This window comes from Tachypleus tridentatus, chromosome 2 (genome assembly GCF_004210375.1).
Source record: "Tachypleus tridentatus isolate NWPU-2018 chromosome 2, ASM421037v1, whole genome shotgun sequence".
In the NCBI taxonomy this organism is placed as follows: domain Eukaryota; kingdom Metazoa; phylum Arthropoda; class Merostomata; order Xiphosura; family Limulidae; genus Tachypleus; species Tachypleus tridentatus.
In genome coordinates this window covers 29882892-29900066 of record NC_134826.1, presented here as the reverse complement: position 1 = coordinate 29900066, position 17175 = coordinate 29882892, and the positions used below count along the sequence as shown (strand labels likewise).

General features: G+C 31.8%; 1 protein-coding gene across 1 annotated transcript in view; it reads left to right on the top strand.

Annotated features, from left to right (window-relative positions):
* The window catches only part of LOC143240189 (D-aspartate oxidase-like), a 32898-nt gene extending 19525 nt beyond the window's left edge, over nucleotides 1–13373 (top strand). Inside the window, exons 6-11 of the mRNA XM_076482256.1 lie at nucleotides 241–295; nucleotides 2133–2234; nucleotides 3029–3087; nucleotides 5172–5289; nucleotides 6632–6730; nucleotides 12719–13373. Of these exons, the coding sequence (XP_076338371.1) occupies nucleotides 241–295; nucleotides 2133–2234; nucleotides 3029–3087; nucleotides 5172–5289; nucleotides 6632–6730; nucleotides 12719–12838 (553 nt within the window). The 3' untranslated portion in view covers nucleotides 12839–13373. The remainder of the gene's footprint in view (nucleotides 1–240; nucleotides 296–2132; nucleotides 2235–3028; nucleotides 3088–5171; nucleotides 5290–6631; nucleotides 6731–12718) is intronic.
* The last annotated feature ends 3802 nt before the right edge of the window (nucleotides 13374–17175 follow it).

Genomic DNA, 17175 nt, shown 5'->3' with positions numbered 1-17175 from the left:
TACCGACAACTAGTAATTCAAGACCAGTAATAAAGTTGTACTCTTTACCTAATGACAGGGTAACGAACAGTAGAATCATCAAACTGTATAAGAAATACTGATATACACAACAAAAATATAAGATTATGGGGACATTACTTTCTATAATTATAAACTTCTAATTAAATTACAAATTCTAAAATACTTACAATTCTAATTTGTGGATCACGTTCATAAATACTTCCTTTTTTCACCATGTAGGATCGAACGTAAAGGAGTAAAAATACAATGTACTAATATCAAAAGTTTTAAAGAGGTAGGTAGTATATTTTTATTATTTAGTCATGTTTACATATTTAAATGTCAGGTTCCTTTCAGTTACATTTCTTATAATTCATATGTTGAAATCTTTATGAGTTTCAGTTTTAGTTTCAGAAGTAGAGCCTGTTTTCTTTTGTTAACCTGTAGTCTTCTAAGTTGAATGACGATGGTTTCCAATGCACATAGATCACTTTCATTGTGGCTTGTATAATAGTTTTGTGTTGCTGCTTGACTGGATGAATATCACTGTACCCCAGCATTCTCAACACGTGTTTGTAATAAGGTACAGGGTTTTAATTTCCGGTGTTTTTTGTGTCTTAGGTATGCACAAAGGAATGCTTAAAATAAAATAAAAATCTTAACAAAAGTTTTGTCCGTAAAAGAAAACATGAATCTTAGTTTGTTTAATAGTTTTAAAGATTCAGGTTAAGCTGTGGATAAGATCTTTAAAGTTTTTTTTTAATTTCCTTTTTTATATTATTATTGTATTTCTATTCGTTATGCTCGTCCAAGTTTTTGTTTTTGTTTCTTAATTTTCGCGCAAAGCTACTCGAGGGCTATCTGCGCCCCAATCATCCCTAATTTAGCAGCGTAAGACTAGAGGGAAGGCAGCTAGTCATCACCACCCACCGCCAACTCTTGGGCTACTCTTTTATCAACGAATAGTGGGATTGACCGTCACATAATAACGCCCCCACGGCTGAAAGGACGAGCATGTTTGGTGCAACGGAGATTCGAACCCGCAACCCTCAGATTACGAGTCGAACGCCTTAACCCACCTGGCCATGTCGGGCCTTCGTCCAAGTTGAGAACTTGATTACATTGATCCCACCGCCAGACGGCTTCACCAGAGGTTTGCGTGTTTTTCTTATAGCAAAGCCACATCGAATCGAATCCCTGATTTTAGCGTTTTAAATTCGTAGACTTACCGCTGTACCAGCGGGGGACTTTGAGCAGAGGTACTAAGAACAAACACACAGTTGAGTGCAGTTAAACTTATCAATTCAAGCAAAAGCTTAAGAAGACACCAATGAAAGTGACCTACGTGTATTGTCAATCATCGTCATTCGATTTATATTTCATAATAGAAAAAGGAAAGAAATTGTATTTTAGAAATTTACAGACACCAACAAAACTAGATTATCAACATAAAACACTCTCCCTATCCACTTCAGAAGATTTAAAATTCTTACCACTCACTTGTCATTAGAGCAAGGACTAGAACAAAATTTAATCTTAACACGAGAGCTACAAAAATCGAACAATTTATCACATTAATTAGTTGAATGTTAAACATAGTTACTTTCATTCTAACAATAAGTATACTATAGATAATAATTATTGTTTATATTAGGAATTACTGTATTCTAACTATTACTTTCTGGCACAGGAATAGCTGCTAGTTATTTATCCTGGGGATTACTTATTATAGCCATTAGTTATATTTTATCTTATGAGAAGCCATATTAACTACTTTTTATAGCGTATGAATAATTGTATTATAACTGTTAGTTGTTTATCCTGGGGATTACTTATTATAGCCTTTAGTTATCTTTTATCTTACGAGAAGCCATATTAACTACTTTTTATAGCCTAGGAATAATTTTATTATAGTTGTTAGTATATTTTTACTTCCTGGGGAGGACATTCTTATATCTATTAGTTACTTTTATATCCTACGAATAAACTTATTTATTATAACTAAAAGTATTTTTTGATCCTTGAAATAACTGTATTATCATTATTGGCTATTTCCAACATTGTACATTTATGAATGCATATTGTTTTACTAGTTGGGATAATTTGACAAAATTAATTATTTTTATTTGCAGCTAGCTGGGCAGTTTGATGTTCTGGTCAACTGTACAGGACTGGGGTCAAAACAGCTGTTCGATGACAAATACTTGACACCGGTGCGTGGACAAGTAATCAAGGTAGTTCTATAACATTTTCGTTGATTTATAAGGTGGATCATTGTGCAGGGAAAAAATATTTCTACTGCAGATTTTATATAATATGTAAAGCGACATTTTATTTCTGTGAAAATACGAGTTATCATTCCCATATTAAATGATGCACATTTGGAAAGGTAGTTGCTGTTTGACAGACTTATAATAATTATCTCAGTTAGAAATATTAATTTAATGATGTTCAATAGTTGGTGTATTTTAATTTAACTCAGTCATAAATGTTACTTACCACGATGTTCCATAATTTATGTATTTTAATTCATCTCGGTCAGATATGTCACTGTATCCCGCTGGAACAGCGGTAAGTCTTCGGATTTACAGAACTAAAATCATGGGTTTGATTCCCTTCGGTGGACAAGGCCGATAGCCTGATGTGGCTTTGCTATAAGAAACCACACACAGAAATGCTACTTAGATGACCTTTTATAATTTGTGTATTTTAATCCATCTTGGTCAAAATTGTTACATACCACGATGCCCCACAACTTAAATGTTTTAATCCATTTTAGTCAGAAATCCAATGATGTTCCATTCAATGTTGAATCCAATACTTAGATGATGTTCCATAATTTGTGTATTTTAATTCGTCTCGGTCAGGAATGTTAATTACCATGATGTTTCATAATTTGTATGTTTTAATTCATCTCAGTCAGAAATGTTACTTATATGATGTTACATAGTTTTATTTGCATGTCGTGAAGTTTAAACTATGTTTATCAATTCAAAAATATTAATTTATTTTTTATATTACATATTAGGTCTCAGCTCCATGGATCAAGCATTTTTATTTTGCAGAACACACTTACGTCATTCCAGGGTAAGTATTAACGAATTAAATCTGTTTGCAAACGCAGAATGTGTTAAATATCTATCACATGTGATTTCCTAATACTAATAGTGGATTTTGATATTCAAAATTTTACATTGTATTGAATTCAGACGGAAACGTTTATTATGTTTAGTGAAGCCTTCCAATTCCAAGCTTCCACGGGTGGCTAAGAAAATGTTTGTCACAACTTTAAGTGTATTTGTAATCTAATTACATAATTATTTTTACATAATAATTGACTCAATACACACGTAATTTACAGCTAACTGAATAAAAAAGAAAGTTTGTTTGTTTTGGAATTTCGCACAAAACTACTCGAGGGCTATCTGTGCTAGCCGTCCCTAATTTAGCAGTGTAAGACTAGAGGGAAGGCAACTAGTCATCACCACCTACCGCCAACTCTTGGGCTATTCTTTTACCAACGAATAGTTGGATTGACCATAACATTATAACGCCCCCACGGCTAAAAAGGGCAAGCATGTTTGGTGCGACCGGGATGCGAACCCGCGACCCTCAAATTGCGAGTCGCACGCCTTAACACGCTTAGCCATTCCGGTGTAATGTGAGGTTATATAACAACTGATAGGTCCAAACTGTATATTTCAAACACACTTTATACACAAATAATAAACAAGGTAGAAATAAATAAATGGGATATATATTAGTGAAAAATTATATAAATGTATTCATTATAAAATAAATAAATAAAGAATGTCGGTGATTGGCTAACAACTTCCACGAAACATAAACAAGCTTCCCACACAATCTATCATCACCTAAACTGCTGCATTCAATCGTTTCTTAACTGCTGAATTAGAGACGGCTAGCACAGATAGCTTTGCGTGAAATTCAAACCAAAACCAAAAGAAAATTCTACAAATTACATTAGAAATATTTTTGGTAAGTTTAATTAATGACTACTAGGAAATTAACTTCAAAAGTTGTATGTATTAGTGAACAAGTAATATCAATATAAATTTGGTAACTCAATGAATATTCCATTTGAGACCAAGAAAACTGCAAAAAATATATCCCAAGTTCTTTGACCATAAACTTTATAGATTATTAACGTTGTCTGTGAAAGACAACATAATGAGATGAAATTTAAAAAAGAAATCTTGAAATGGCTAATTGGTTCTATTGAAAATTTGTTAGATAATTTATACTAAATTTAAGTGTAGTGTAAAATGACATTGTTATTTTATATTTTTATTAGAATTTATTTCTTGGCAACTATGTTTCATATATTTTCTCTCTTTTTTGTATTTTTGAATTATTGTAGTCTTTAAGAAAACAACAATGGATTGAGCGTAGATCCTTATCATGATTTGTTCTTCGCCTTTCTATTTCATGTTTAGTGAATTTAGAATTCTAACTGGTATAACTTACAGTAATTATATCTATTTAACCAATAAATGTAGCGAAGTGAATGTTATGGCTGGTAATTGTTACCATCTTTTCACCCAGTAATAACCTGTACTTGTCAGTTATTGGTAACCCACAACTTATCTTGTGTAACTAGTATCGAATAGATTTTAAAATTGCTGTATAAGTGATAGGTATATAAGAATACATGATAGAACCTAGCTAGTAACTGTTGATATCTTTCTAGTCAGTGACGTATCAGTTATTGATACATCATACGCAAATGATGATTCTTTGCTTTTATGTTTATATTTAAAAAATTCTTCCTATCTTACCAACTACACAACTTAGCTTCAGAAGCATGTTTCTCATTGACAACTCATATTGTGGTAAAATTCATTATGTGAAACAAATAATTAATCTTATCTTATAAATACTTATAAAAATGTTTCTTATACGAAAACAAACCTTTAGCAATCTCCAAAAGAAAAATATACAATATTGTAAGAAAATATCATGATGGTTACTTATTCTTATTAGCACAAATAATATTATTCATTCTATGAAATGTAATTGTTACTATGTTATGCTATATTTTGTAAGATATTCCTCTGAGGTGAACAATTTAAGCTTCACAAATTTTGCTTATAAAAGTAATATGAAAGTATTTTTCGTTGAAATGAAAATTACTTTTCGCAACTCTTTAGGACTGATTATGTAACACTAGGAGGCACTAAAGAACTAGGAAATTGGAAAACTGACTTGTCTTGTTATGACCGACGGTCCATTTGGGAAAGATGTATCCGACTTGTACCGAGCCTTGAGGTACTTAACTTTTAGTTAATTAGATGTAAATAAGGAAATGTGATTAAAGATTTATATGCTATGCTATAAGGGTTCATAAAGTGACAATTTCTAAAATGGCGCTCTTATAAAACATAAGATGAACAAGCCATCTTGAAATAATTGTAATCTAAACTACTTTCATATGAAGTTTTTCTTAACGTGTAGTAAATAAAACTGACTAATCATATTAGGAATAACGATTACAGTATGTAGTTTATTATTAATTTCTTAATGTTTCTGAAGTATAAATAATTGTGATTAATTACACTTATAAGACCCTGGTATTAGGCCTATCATATTTTCAACAATACATCATTTGTTCATTTTCTTATGGTTTTTCACCCCCAAACAATCGTTGTTGTATGGCTTATTAAACAATGTTTCGACCATTATAGTGTTTGTTGTGTCCCAGTTAGTCTGAGAAGTTCTGCAGAGTGAAAGCGTCGTCGGAAGTTGATGTGACAGATTTAATATGGTTGAAACACTGTTACACACGTTACTTTTTTCTCAAAACTCCCAAATGGTTGATTAAAGAATGTCGTGTTACAAAATACGATAGATCTAATACCAATGCTTTGCCAACTTAGAAACGATGTTCACGTCATAGCAAATGTTGGTGTAAAAAGTTTTGTTCTCACAAAGTTAAAACAAGATAAAATGAGCATTAAACAAAGTTTTAAGTATCGACAGGCTGATTGATTTATCACATGTTATTCAACTTGCACATAAATAATATATATATATATATATATATATATACACACATATTAAGTCATAATATTGTTTGCTTCATAATCACATTATTGTGAACTGTACATTAATAAAATAGTCCATTTTTATTAACCCATTTTCTCAAAAACAATTTTAAGTTAATTTTTTTGTTAATGCTCCAATGATGTTTTTACGTAAATGTTGTGAGTTTGTGCAAAACAACAATCACCATTTACATTCATTGTTAAAAATAAGTTAACTTTGTTCCTAATACAATAAGTTATTTTTTGTTGTTTTCGGTTTGTGTTTTGGCAAACGATCCTGAAGAAGTTGTAAAGCGAAACGTTGATTGTTTAATTAAAAATGAACAATATTTTGGTCTTATAAGGTCACTTATTTCTAGTATTAATATTTTCTATACACAGATATGCACTACAAAAATTAAATAAATCTTTTTTTAGTTAATAAAGTGTGCTTTCATAGTTCCTCAAAACAATTTTATGTGTTCATACCTGTACCTTCTGTAGCCGGTGCTTTTGTGAGCATACCTACACTGAATCATATAATTCATGTGAGAATAATTTAAGATGTTTACAACACATCTTTTTAGAAAGCAGAAATTTTGTGGGAGTGGGTCGGACTTAGACCCTTCCGCCAGCCTGTTCGTGTCGAGAAAGAGACAATAAAATTGAAGCATGGAACTCAGAAGGTATAAAATATTTATAATAACATAATTTTATAAGGTTAATATTAAAAGCATCTGTATTAACTTTGTTTAAAAATACGTTTCAAAATATCCAAGTGTTTTTTAATGCTGAAGTTATGTCTACTGAAACAGCATGTGTGTTGTGTAATATTAAACCTAAAAAATAATTAATGTTATCAGTAGTTATTTTGTTCATTTATATGCACATGATTTTTTAGCTGTTGTTTTCTGCTATAAGTTGCATATCAAATAAAACTGTGATCACACCGAAACTGCCACACGTAAATTTATTCCCTGAGTTTTACATAAAATGATAAATTGTCTCACTTGATAAAATCTTTACTATAATGATCAGTCAAAATTGCAGAATCATTTAGACCACTATTCATCTTCTAACTCTAAATATGTTAATATTCACTTGTTACTCGTACAATCATACTCAGACCAGCACGAGATCGAGCTGGGTAAGACCTAGAGATTAGCTTGAAGAGCTGTGTATTGGGAAATCCAAGATTCATATAGCGATATACTACTGAACGCTTAAAACTTGAATTGTGATTACGTTTTGACAGAGACGTACAATCCCAATATTCGGTTAAGCGTAACTGAATGGACAGCGGTTGCTACTGACTGGCTGCCCTTCATCAAGTAATCATTTCTAATTCAGTGATAGCTATGATTAAATCTTAGGGGGTCTGTCCTTGTTCTTTCGTCTATGTATCGCATAACATGTCATCAGGATTGAAAATACCAAATACTTACATAAGTATCTTTATTACCACTTCTTAACTTAACGATAAATTGATACTTAAACCTACACAAGTACATATGTATTTACTTATTAACTACATAATAAGACATAACCTTACAACAAAAGTACTTTAATACTCTTCTTTCAAACTTCATATGTGGACTTGATTTTTATATAAACATGATAACGTTCTTTGTAACATATCACATTGAATCATCGTCCCATTTAAATTTCGAAAATTGATTAACCAACTCAATGAGACATGGTTTAATCACACAGTCACTTTCTTGCTGAACAGTTGATGGTTGTCTTCTTTACTCCAAATCACAGCATCTACATCTGTGTATATAGCTTGTTCCAGTATTATGCTAGTGTGAGTCACAGTCCTTCGGACCAGTATTTACTTTACTGCATCACATGTTAACATTTAATTACACCTGTTATTTCGCTGCGTTACATCAGCCAGAAAAGGATCTGTGAATGTGACAACATCTCGAATACGTCTCATATAATTCTGTAAAATCCAGGGAACTTGCTTTCTTATTCTATTTACTTGATAATGTGGTTGTATTCTGTTTTCAGTGTGTAGAGACATTTCTGTCGATACTTAGAGGCTCATCCCCCCCAGTAGCATAGCGGTGTGTCTGCGGACCTACAACACACACTAAAAACCGGCTTACAATTCTCGTGGTGGGCAGACCACAGACAACCCATTGTGTAGTGTTGTGCTTAACTACAAACAAATAATCAAACAAAAACTTGGAAGTCTTTTTGATGTTATCAGGGCACACTCTGATAACACATAGGGACCCTTGACTATCATTATAGGTTCCGGTCTTGGCTTTTATAGAAATTTAGTTCATTTTTACATCGAGTTTACTGTGAAGAGGGATTATTCATCAATAATATTATGCAGTTTCTTCTACTAGACTGAACTGTTGATGGGTAATTTTAATTGGATAGAATTGCATGACTGTTTTCATCTATTCATAAAAATGTTAACATCAAATGAGCTTCATGTGAAAACAGGAGGCACGACCTGGTAGATTGAGATATGAAGAACAGAATGAACAACTAAGGATCAGTTAGAACCTGGTAGATTGAGATATAAAGAACAGAATGAACAACTAAGGCTCAGTTAGAACCTGGTAGATTGAGATATGAAGTACAGAATGAACAACTAAGGATCAGTTAGAACCTGGTCGATTGAGATATGAAGTACAGGATGAACAACTAAGGCTCAGTTAGAACCTGGTAGATTGAGATATGAAGAACAGAATGAACAACTAAGGATCAGTTAGAACCTGGTGGATTGAGATATGAAGAACAGAATGAACAACTAAGGCTCAGTTACAACCTGGTAGATTGAGATATGAAGAACAAAATGAACAACTAAGGATCAGTTAGAGCCTGGTAGATTGAGATATGAAGAACAGAATGAACAACTAAGGCTCAGTTAGAACCTGGTAGATTGAGATATGAAGTACAGGATGAATAACTAAGGCTCAGTTAGAACCTGGTAGATTGAGATATGAAGAACAGAATGAACAACTAAGGATCAGTTAGAGCCTGGTAGATTGAGATATGAAGAACAGAATGAACAACTAAGGCTCAGTTAGAACCTGGTGGATTGAGATATGAAGAACAGAATGAACAACTAAGGATCAGTTAGAACCTGGTAGATTGAGATATAAAGAACAGAATGAACAACTAAGGCTCAGTTAGAACCTGGTAGATTGAGATATGAAGTACAGAATGAACACTTAAGGATCAGTTAGAACCTGGTCGATTGAGATATGAAGTACAGGATGAACAACTAAGGATCAGTTAGAACCTGGTAGATTGAGACATGAAGTACAAAATGAACAACTAAGGCTCAGTTAGAACCTGGTAGATTGAGATATGAAGAACAAAATGAACAACTAAGGATCAGTTAGAACCTGGTAGATTGAGATATGAAGAACAGAATGAACAACTGAGGCTCAGTTAGAACCTGGTAGATTGAGATATGAAGAACAGAATGAACAACTAAGGATCAGCTAGAACCTGGTAGATTGAGATATGAAGAACAGAATGAACAACTAAGGCTCAGTTAGAACCTGGTAGATTGAGATATGAAGTACAGGATGAACAACTAAGGATCAGTTAGAACCTGGTAGATTGAAATATGAAGAACAGAATGAACAACTAAGTATCAGTTAGAACCTGGTAGATTGAGATATGAAGTACAGGATGAACAACTGAGGATCAGTTAGAAACTGGTAGATTGAGATATGAAGTACAGGATGAACAACTAAGGATCAGTTAGAACCTGGTAGATTGAGATATAAAGTACAAAATGAACAACTAAGGATCAGTTAGAACCTGGTAGATTGAGATATGAACAACTAAGGCTCAGTTAGAACCTGGTAGATTGAGATATGAAGAACAAAATGAACAACTAAGGATTAGTTAGAACCTGGTAGATTGAGATATGAAGAACAGAATGAACAACTAAGGATCAGTTAGAACCTGGTGGATTGAGATATGAAGAACAGAATGAACAACTAAGGTTCAGTTAGAACCTGGTAGATTGAGATATGAAGAACAGAATGAACAACTAAGGCTCAGTTAGAACCTGGTGGATTGAAATATGAAGAACAAAATGAACAACTAAGGATCAGTTACAACCTGGTAGATTGAGATATGAAGAACAGAATGAACAACTAAGGATCAGTTAGAACCTGGTAGATTGAGATATGAAGAACAGAATGAACAACTAAGGCTCAGTTAGAACCTGGTAGATTGAAATATGAAGAACAGAATGAACAACTAAGTATCAGTTAGAACCTGGTGGATTGAGATATGAAGAACAGAATGAACAACTAAGGATCAGTTAGAACCTGGTAGATTGAGATATGAAGAACAGAATGAACAACTAAGGATCAGTTAGAACCTGGTAGATTGAGATATGAAGAACAGAATGAACAACTAAGGTTCAGTTAGAACCTGGTAGATTGAGATATGAAGTACAGGATGAACAACTAAGGCTCAGTTAGAACCTGGTAGATTGAGATATGAAGAACAGAATGAACAACTAAGGCTCAGTTAGAACCTGGTAGATTGAGATATGAAGAACAGAATGAACAACTAAGATCAGTTAGAACCTGGTGGATTGAGATATGAAGAACAGAATGAACAACTAAGGCTCAGTTAGAACCTGGTGGATTGAAATATGAAGAACAAAATGAACAACTAAATATCAGTTACAACCTGGTAGATTGAGATATGAAGAACAGAATGAACAACTAATAATCAGTTAGAACCTGGTAGATTTAGATATGAAAAACAGAATGAACAACTAAGGCTCAGTTAGAACCTGGTAGATTGAGATATGAAGTACAGGATGACAAACTAAGGCTCAGTTAGAACCTGGTAGATTGAGATATGAAGAACAGAATGAACAACTAAGGATCAGTTAGAGCCTGGTAGATTGAGATATGAAGAACAGAATGAACAACTAAGGCTCAGTTAGAACCTGGTGGATTGAAATATGAAGAACAAAATGAACAACTAAATATCAGTTACAACCTGGTAGATTGAGATATGAAGAACAGAATGAACAACTAATAATCAGTTAGAACCTGGTAGATTTAGATATGAAAAACAGAATGAACAACTAAGGCTCAGTTAGAGCCTGGTAGATTGAGATATGAAGTACAGGATGAACAACTAAGGATCAGTTAGAACCTGGTAGATTGAGATATGAAGAACAGAATGAACAACTAAGGATCAGTTAGAACCTGGTAGATTGAGATATGAAGAACAGAATGAACAACTAAGGCTCAGTTAGAACCTGGTAGATTGAGTTATGAAGAACAGAATGAACAATAACTAATGAACCGTACATTATTTGCATAGTCATTATTTTTTTAAGCTGCACACTTATACGTCTAATCTTTAAAAATTCCTTATGTAACCTTATGAGTAATAAATATTTGGAGTTAGGCCTACGAGAGTATCTAAAAATTTTTCATCTTTAGCATTTACTCAGATTTAGCTGTCCATTGGTAAAAGAGTACGAATTTTCAACATGAACGGTATTTTATGTGCACATTTTGAAATTTTGAAAAACTGACCAGAGAGAAGGTCGCCAGCAAACAATCGCTTGCCACTACAAGAGCTTTGTGTATCTCTTTGACCAAACAACGTGATTTATTACGATTTACAACATGCCCAGTATTGAAAGTATTCAGCAGTGTTACTTCTTGAACTTTGGACTCTTCGATCTATCCAGTCTTCTCCCTTGATACTTGTGTTTATTTTGACAGCTACACTCATACACTTAGCCTTAAAACATCCCTTAAAAGATCTATTTTATTATAAGTAGTTTATTTAAAAATAAATTTTAAAGTAACCAAATGACACAAAACATTCCAACTATTTTGTTTACGTGTCATTCACCACAAAATGTTGAGAGTTATAGTACACTTCTTTAAATAATTTGTCATAAATCCCCGCACAATTTAAAGAAATATGAATTTCATATATACACAGTATGTTTTTCTTTGGGAATCAAGTTCTCTCAGACTTTTTTCTAGTTTATACCTCTTACATCATTCCTGAATAAAAAGAAGAGAAGAATCATTGCTGATTAGTGAGGACATTTAAAAAGATCTTAAAATTAAATTCATTATTGTTCCAAAAAGGTATAAAACTAGTTTATTCTACAAAAGTTATTTTATTTATTAATTCTTTCCTTCAGATTAATTGATTATTACAAGTTTGATCAGTGATGACGAGAAACCCACTTGTTGAGAAATTTATATGCAAAAACGGCTCGTTTGGGCTGAGAAAACACTTTTACATAGAAGAGCGAACAACGTTTCGACCTTCTTCGGTCATCGTCACCTTTGTGAACCTGACGATGACCGAAGAAGGTCGAAACGTTGTTCGCTCTTCTATGTAAAAGTGTTTTCTCAGCCCAAGCGAGCCGTTTTTGCATATTACAAGTTTGATTCATCTCATAAGTTTTAACATACAATATTTACAAGTTTTAAGCATGAAACGGAGTGTCCCAAAATTTGTTTTAAAATTAATTTTTGGATCACTGTTATGAATTAAAAATTTTAAAATGTAGGAGATATATGCTGTATATTAATGTTTGGTGTTTATCTATACAGTCTCTTTTTAAGAGCATTTCAAGATAAAAGGCTAAAGATTAACAATATCATTGAAAATAAACATTTATATTTTTTTAGGTTGTACACAATTATGGCCACGGAAGTCATGGTATTGGTTTATCTTGGGGAACTGCAAAACATGCGGTAGTATTGCTTCAAGAAATGTTAAATGTTTCAAGTCACGTGAGTCATCTATGATTCACGAGTATGCAATGCTATTTTCTTCTGTGGGAAAAAAAAATATTCTGGAAGTCAACTTAAGCCAGGAGAGAAAAACATTTCTATTTTCTGTAACTCAAAAATTATATTTTAAGTATTATTTTCATTTTTGATAGAAAATATAGTAGGTTTAATAAAAAGAATGGCTGCTAAGAACCATGAAATAACTGATATTTGTTTCTTATTTTTTAAAAGATTTAGGTGCTAACAGGAGTTTTCAACTCACGTGAAATCAAAATGAGGCTTTTCTTAAAATATTTAGTCTTGCTTAACCCTTCAAATACAAAATATTAGCTGAGTATATTCTACAACAATCTAGAGAAAGAATCTTAAAATAATAACAGTGAATCTCAGCATTAAAAGAGGGCAATACCTGTGCTAGTTAGTGTTGTTAGTGTAGTTTCCAGTTTCACTGAATTCTAAAGTTTAGTAATAAAATAACGTTTTACATTAATGTCTTATTTTAACTACTGTCAACTTTTCTATGTATAATTGAAATAAAATTTTCCTGAAACAACTTTTTGTGTTTCATTTTTTTCACAAACATTTAATAACTTTCACTTCATCAAAAAGAAAATGTTGCATTAAATGTACAATTGTATTTTACTCTCATAAGTTTCAAAAGTTTTACATAAATTTATTTTTAAGTTTGTTTTCTAATCATAAATGGAAATAGTTTATTGTACCTTAATGTACTTATGTTGTAGAATACAACGTGTGAAACATCCATTTGATTTTTTCCCACAATAATTTGATTTCAAATTAAATAGTAAGGTGATAGGTTAACTGCATCTTAAATAATACTCTGACACTTATAAAATATTTTGTACAAACCAGCGTAGGTTAAATCCAAAATAATATGAACATTTCAGGAAAAAAAAGAACATTACATGTATATTTATTTAAAGAAACTCCCTTGTTTGGTGCTGCTGGTCATTTTGACAGTTGTTAGATTATTAAACAGCGTTATTGTTAAGTTATACTTTCAGATAAAAAGGTTACGTATTTCATATATTTGTGGTCTCTCTGATGATGTGATTCAAATTTCAAATGTTTATCTTCGACATTTACAGAGAAATTTATATTTTCGAAAGACCTCGATACTTTGATAATGTTCACTTAGAAAACTTCACAACTCTTGCAGCTTAGGTGTTTGGAATTTTTATAATGTAAACTAACAGTTAAAGTAACGCATGTACCCTTATTGCTGACTACGTAGCTCTAGTAAGTAGGTTTGAGGATAGATAATATAAACTTTTGAAAGAATACCGGGGAACTTGAATAAAGAAGACTTCTGGAAAATATGAATAATTCAGAAACCGAACGGAAGGATGTCAAATAATTAGTGGTGTTTGTAAAACTCGGAATTCAAGTAATAAGAAACTTTGCACTTCAAGGAATAGATTCCAGTATTTGTTTGTCAGAGTTTGAAAAATGTAGCCTAGTAGAAGACTTACGAACTCCTGAGAAGAAATGTTAGGAAAAGAGAGAACGATAAGGTGAAAAATAGATAGAATATAAAAGATTTTTGAAACATATGGTGAAATTTCCTTTACAGTTCTCCCAAAATCTGTTAAATTGTTAAAAAAAAGAACTGAGGTAAAGTAGTCGTCTACTAATTCAAAATTAAGCAATTTTATATAATTGCCTTTAGTTAGCTTTTGTTAAAGCATAGCTACTGCTTGGAAAATAAGGTGAAGACGGAAATCATTGTATTAAAATTCAAGTCCTTTTAAAAGTGATTTAAATTATAAGTTGCCTGTTAGTTATAACAGAGCTAAAGATTGTTATAAAATATTTAATAAAGTACATCCTATAAAAATCAATCAAACCTTACATTACTGTAACTTCTCAGTTGTTCTTACAGCCCAGTAAAAACATCGAGACAAATCTCTAGATGTTTAAAATTTTGACTTAATTCCAAGTTGTTTATTACACATCTAAATCAGGATAAATGCGTTCAACTTTAAATTGTCTGTACGTTTCTGTTAATTTGTCTGCGTCAAATTAAAGTTTGAAAAATAAACATAAGAAAAAGTAAAAACTTAAATCCAAAATACATAGAAAATCTTTACAGGTTACGATAGCCTTTTAAACTTTCTTGTATACCAACTGATGTTTTTTTCTAAATAGAGTTAAGATAAACACTGCTTTAACTAGTTGAATCTCTAACTCAGCACAAACGGAGTTAAAGTCTACTAAACCTTTTCAAAATAACAGAAATATTTAAATATTCTATAGTGCCTTAATCCTTTTTTTTTAAAACCCTAACAATTCTGCCGTGGAAAATCTGAAGGCTTACAGCAGGAGTGGGCAACGTATTTTTCATAGTAACTGTGGCTAATGAAAACAACGTTGGCCACACTATTAACAACAACAAAAAAACAACAACTTGAAAGATATTAGTTTAATCAAAATAATTGCATTTCAATTAACCTTCCATGTGAAAATTGATGGAAGTTTTCATCAACAAGTTTCATGAAATTTGTCTTAATATCTATGCTCAATGAGCATCTCAGCTCTGCTTTTAAATTTGTCAATAAGCCGAGATCTGTATCTAAAGTTAAGAAAATCTAGCGTAGAAAATGTTGACTCACATTCCTATGTGGATCCAAACATGGAAAATAATTTTGAAATTGGAAGACTCATTTATCAGAATAGTGAGCCACATCTCTCTGATAGAACATTGTTGTTTACCTTTTATGTGTTCTACACCTTTGCAGGGTAAGCATTTCGTCGTCAAATCCACACTTGTCCAAAGACAAAAAAAGATGTAATTTCCTTACTGAAATTTTCTAAGTCAAATTGAAATGAATCATGCAAAAACTCAAATATCAATTTCAAATTTTTAAATTCGAGGAAACGTGATTCAAATTTTTGAGATAAAGATTTGATCCGGTTTACACAGAGATCATCTTTAGCATCAGATAAATCATAGTCATTATTGCTTTTTAGAAAACTATTCAACTTTACAAAATGTGTCAAATCATTCTTTTGTAATTGTTCCACAAGGAGGTTTAGCTTTAATTAAAATTCATGAATAAACTGTGATTGCTTGCTTATTATTTTACCTGTTCCCTGAAGCTTCGCATTCAAATTATTCAAGTGAGTCATCATGTCGCACAGAAAGTGCAAATCACACTACCATGACAAAGTTTCAGTTTCAGAGAAAACGACCTATAGACACTGTTGTAGTACCCAATATCTCTCTTGACAACATCCAAATCGCTAATTAAGGCAATTTCTGATAAAATGAACCCAAGTTCAGTGGATAAAGCTTAACTTTTCGTAAACACGTAATCGAACGTCCTAACCAAGAATTGAATCCTATCTCAAAAGACAAAAATTAAATATAACCGAAATGAAAGGTAAAAACTAATTATTAACTGATTTCATTTGCGAAGTATCTAAGTTGATTAATTATAAACAATTAAACTTTGGTGATTTTATTGATTACTAAAAACGATAACAGAAAACTTTTCTTAGTTTAAACAACGACTTGTAACGCCGTATCTAAGTCACTTAGGGGAAACGAAATATGATGAACACAACTACACTTTTGAAAAATACGAGAAAATTTAGAAACAAGGAAAATTCTTATGCATTTGTTTAAATCAAGTCCAATGGTAAGAAGACAAAGTTAAGATAAAACATTCCAAATAAGAAATCAACTTTTCAAAAAGTTGTATTTTACATTGGATGAAATATTAAGAACACAAACACTAATTAACTCTTCACATTATCAACCTAACTTTAAATAGCCGTTATTTACAGCAGTCTCAGGTTAAAAAATGTAAGACCTGAATTTTGAAAAATCGTCCAAATTTTGTACTGGCTGTACATTTTAACTCTTTAGTTAGTCCTAAACAAATTCTTAAAAAAAAAAAGGAATTAAATGAAGTTGTAAACCATCAGATTCTTCTCAGTAACCTGCAATTCATTCTTCATTCTTCTCAACCAAATTAGTTTTCAAAAGAAGTTGCAAATAATATCCCTAACCCTCGATTTGCAACTTACTAGTGCGATTTAACGTTTGGAAGAAAGTTTACAACGAAACTTCGAGATATTTAAAACCTTTTCAAAATGAAATGGCAGTAACATCCGAAATCAAAGAATTTTGAATCGTGTTACATATTTTTTATTCATTTACATTTCAATGGATTTTATTTTTGAAAAACTAATAAATGACTTGAATAAATCACAGTCAATAATATGTCATAGCTGGAACTAGATAGATTTGTGGTAAGCATGAACTTTGTATTCGACAAACCTGCTCCTTAAGCTTGTAAAAAATAAAAAACCTTCTAATTCTAATG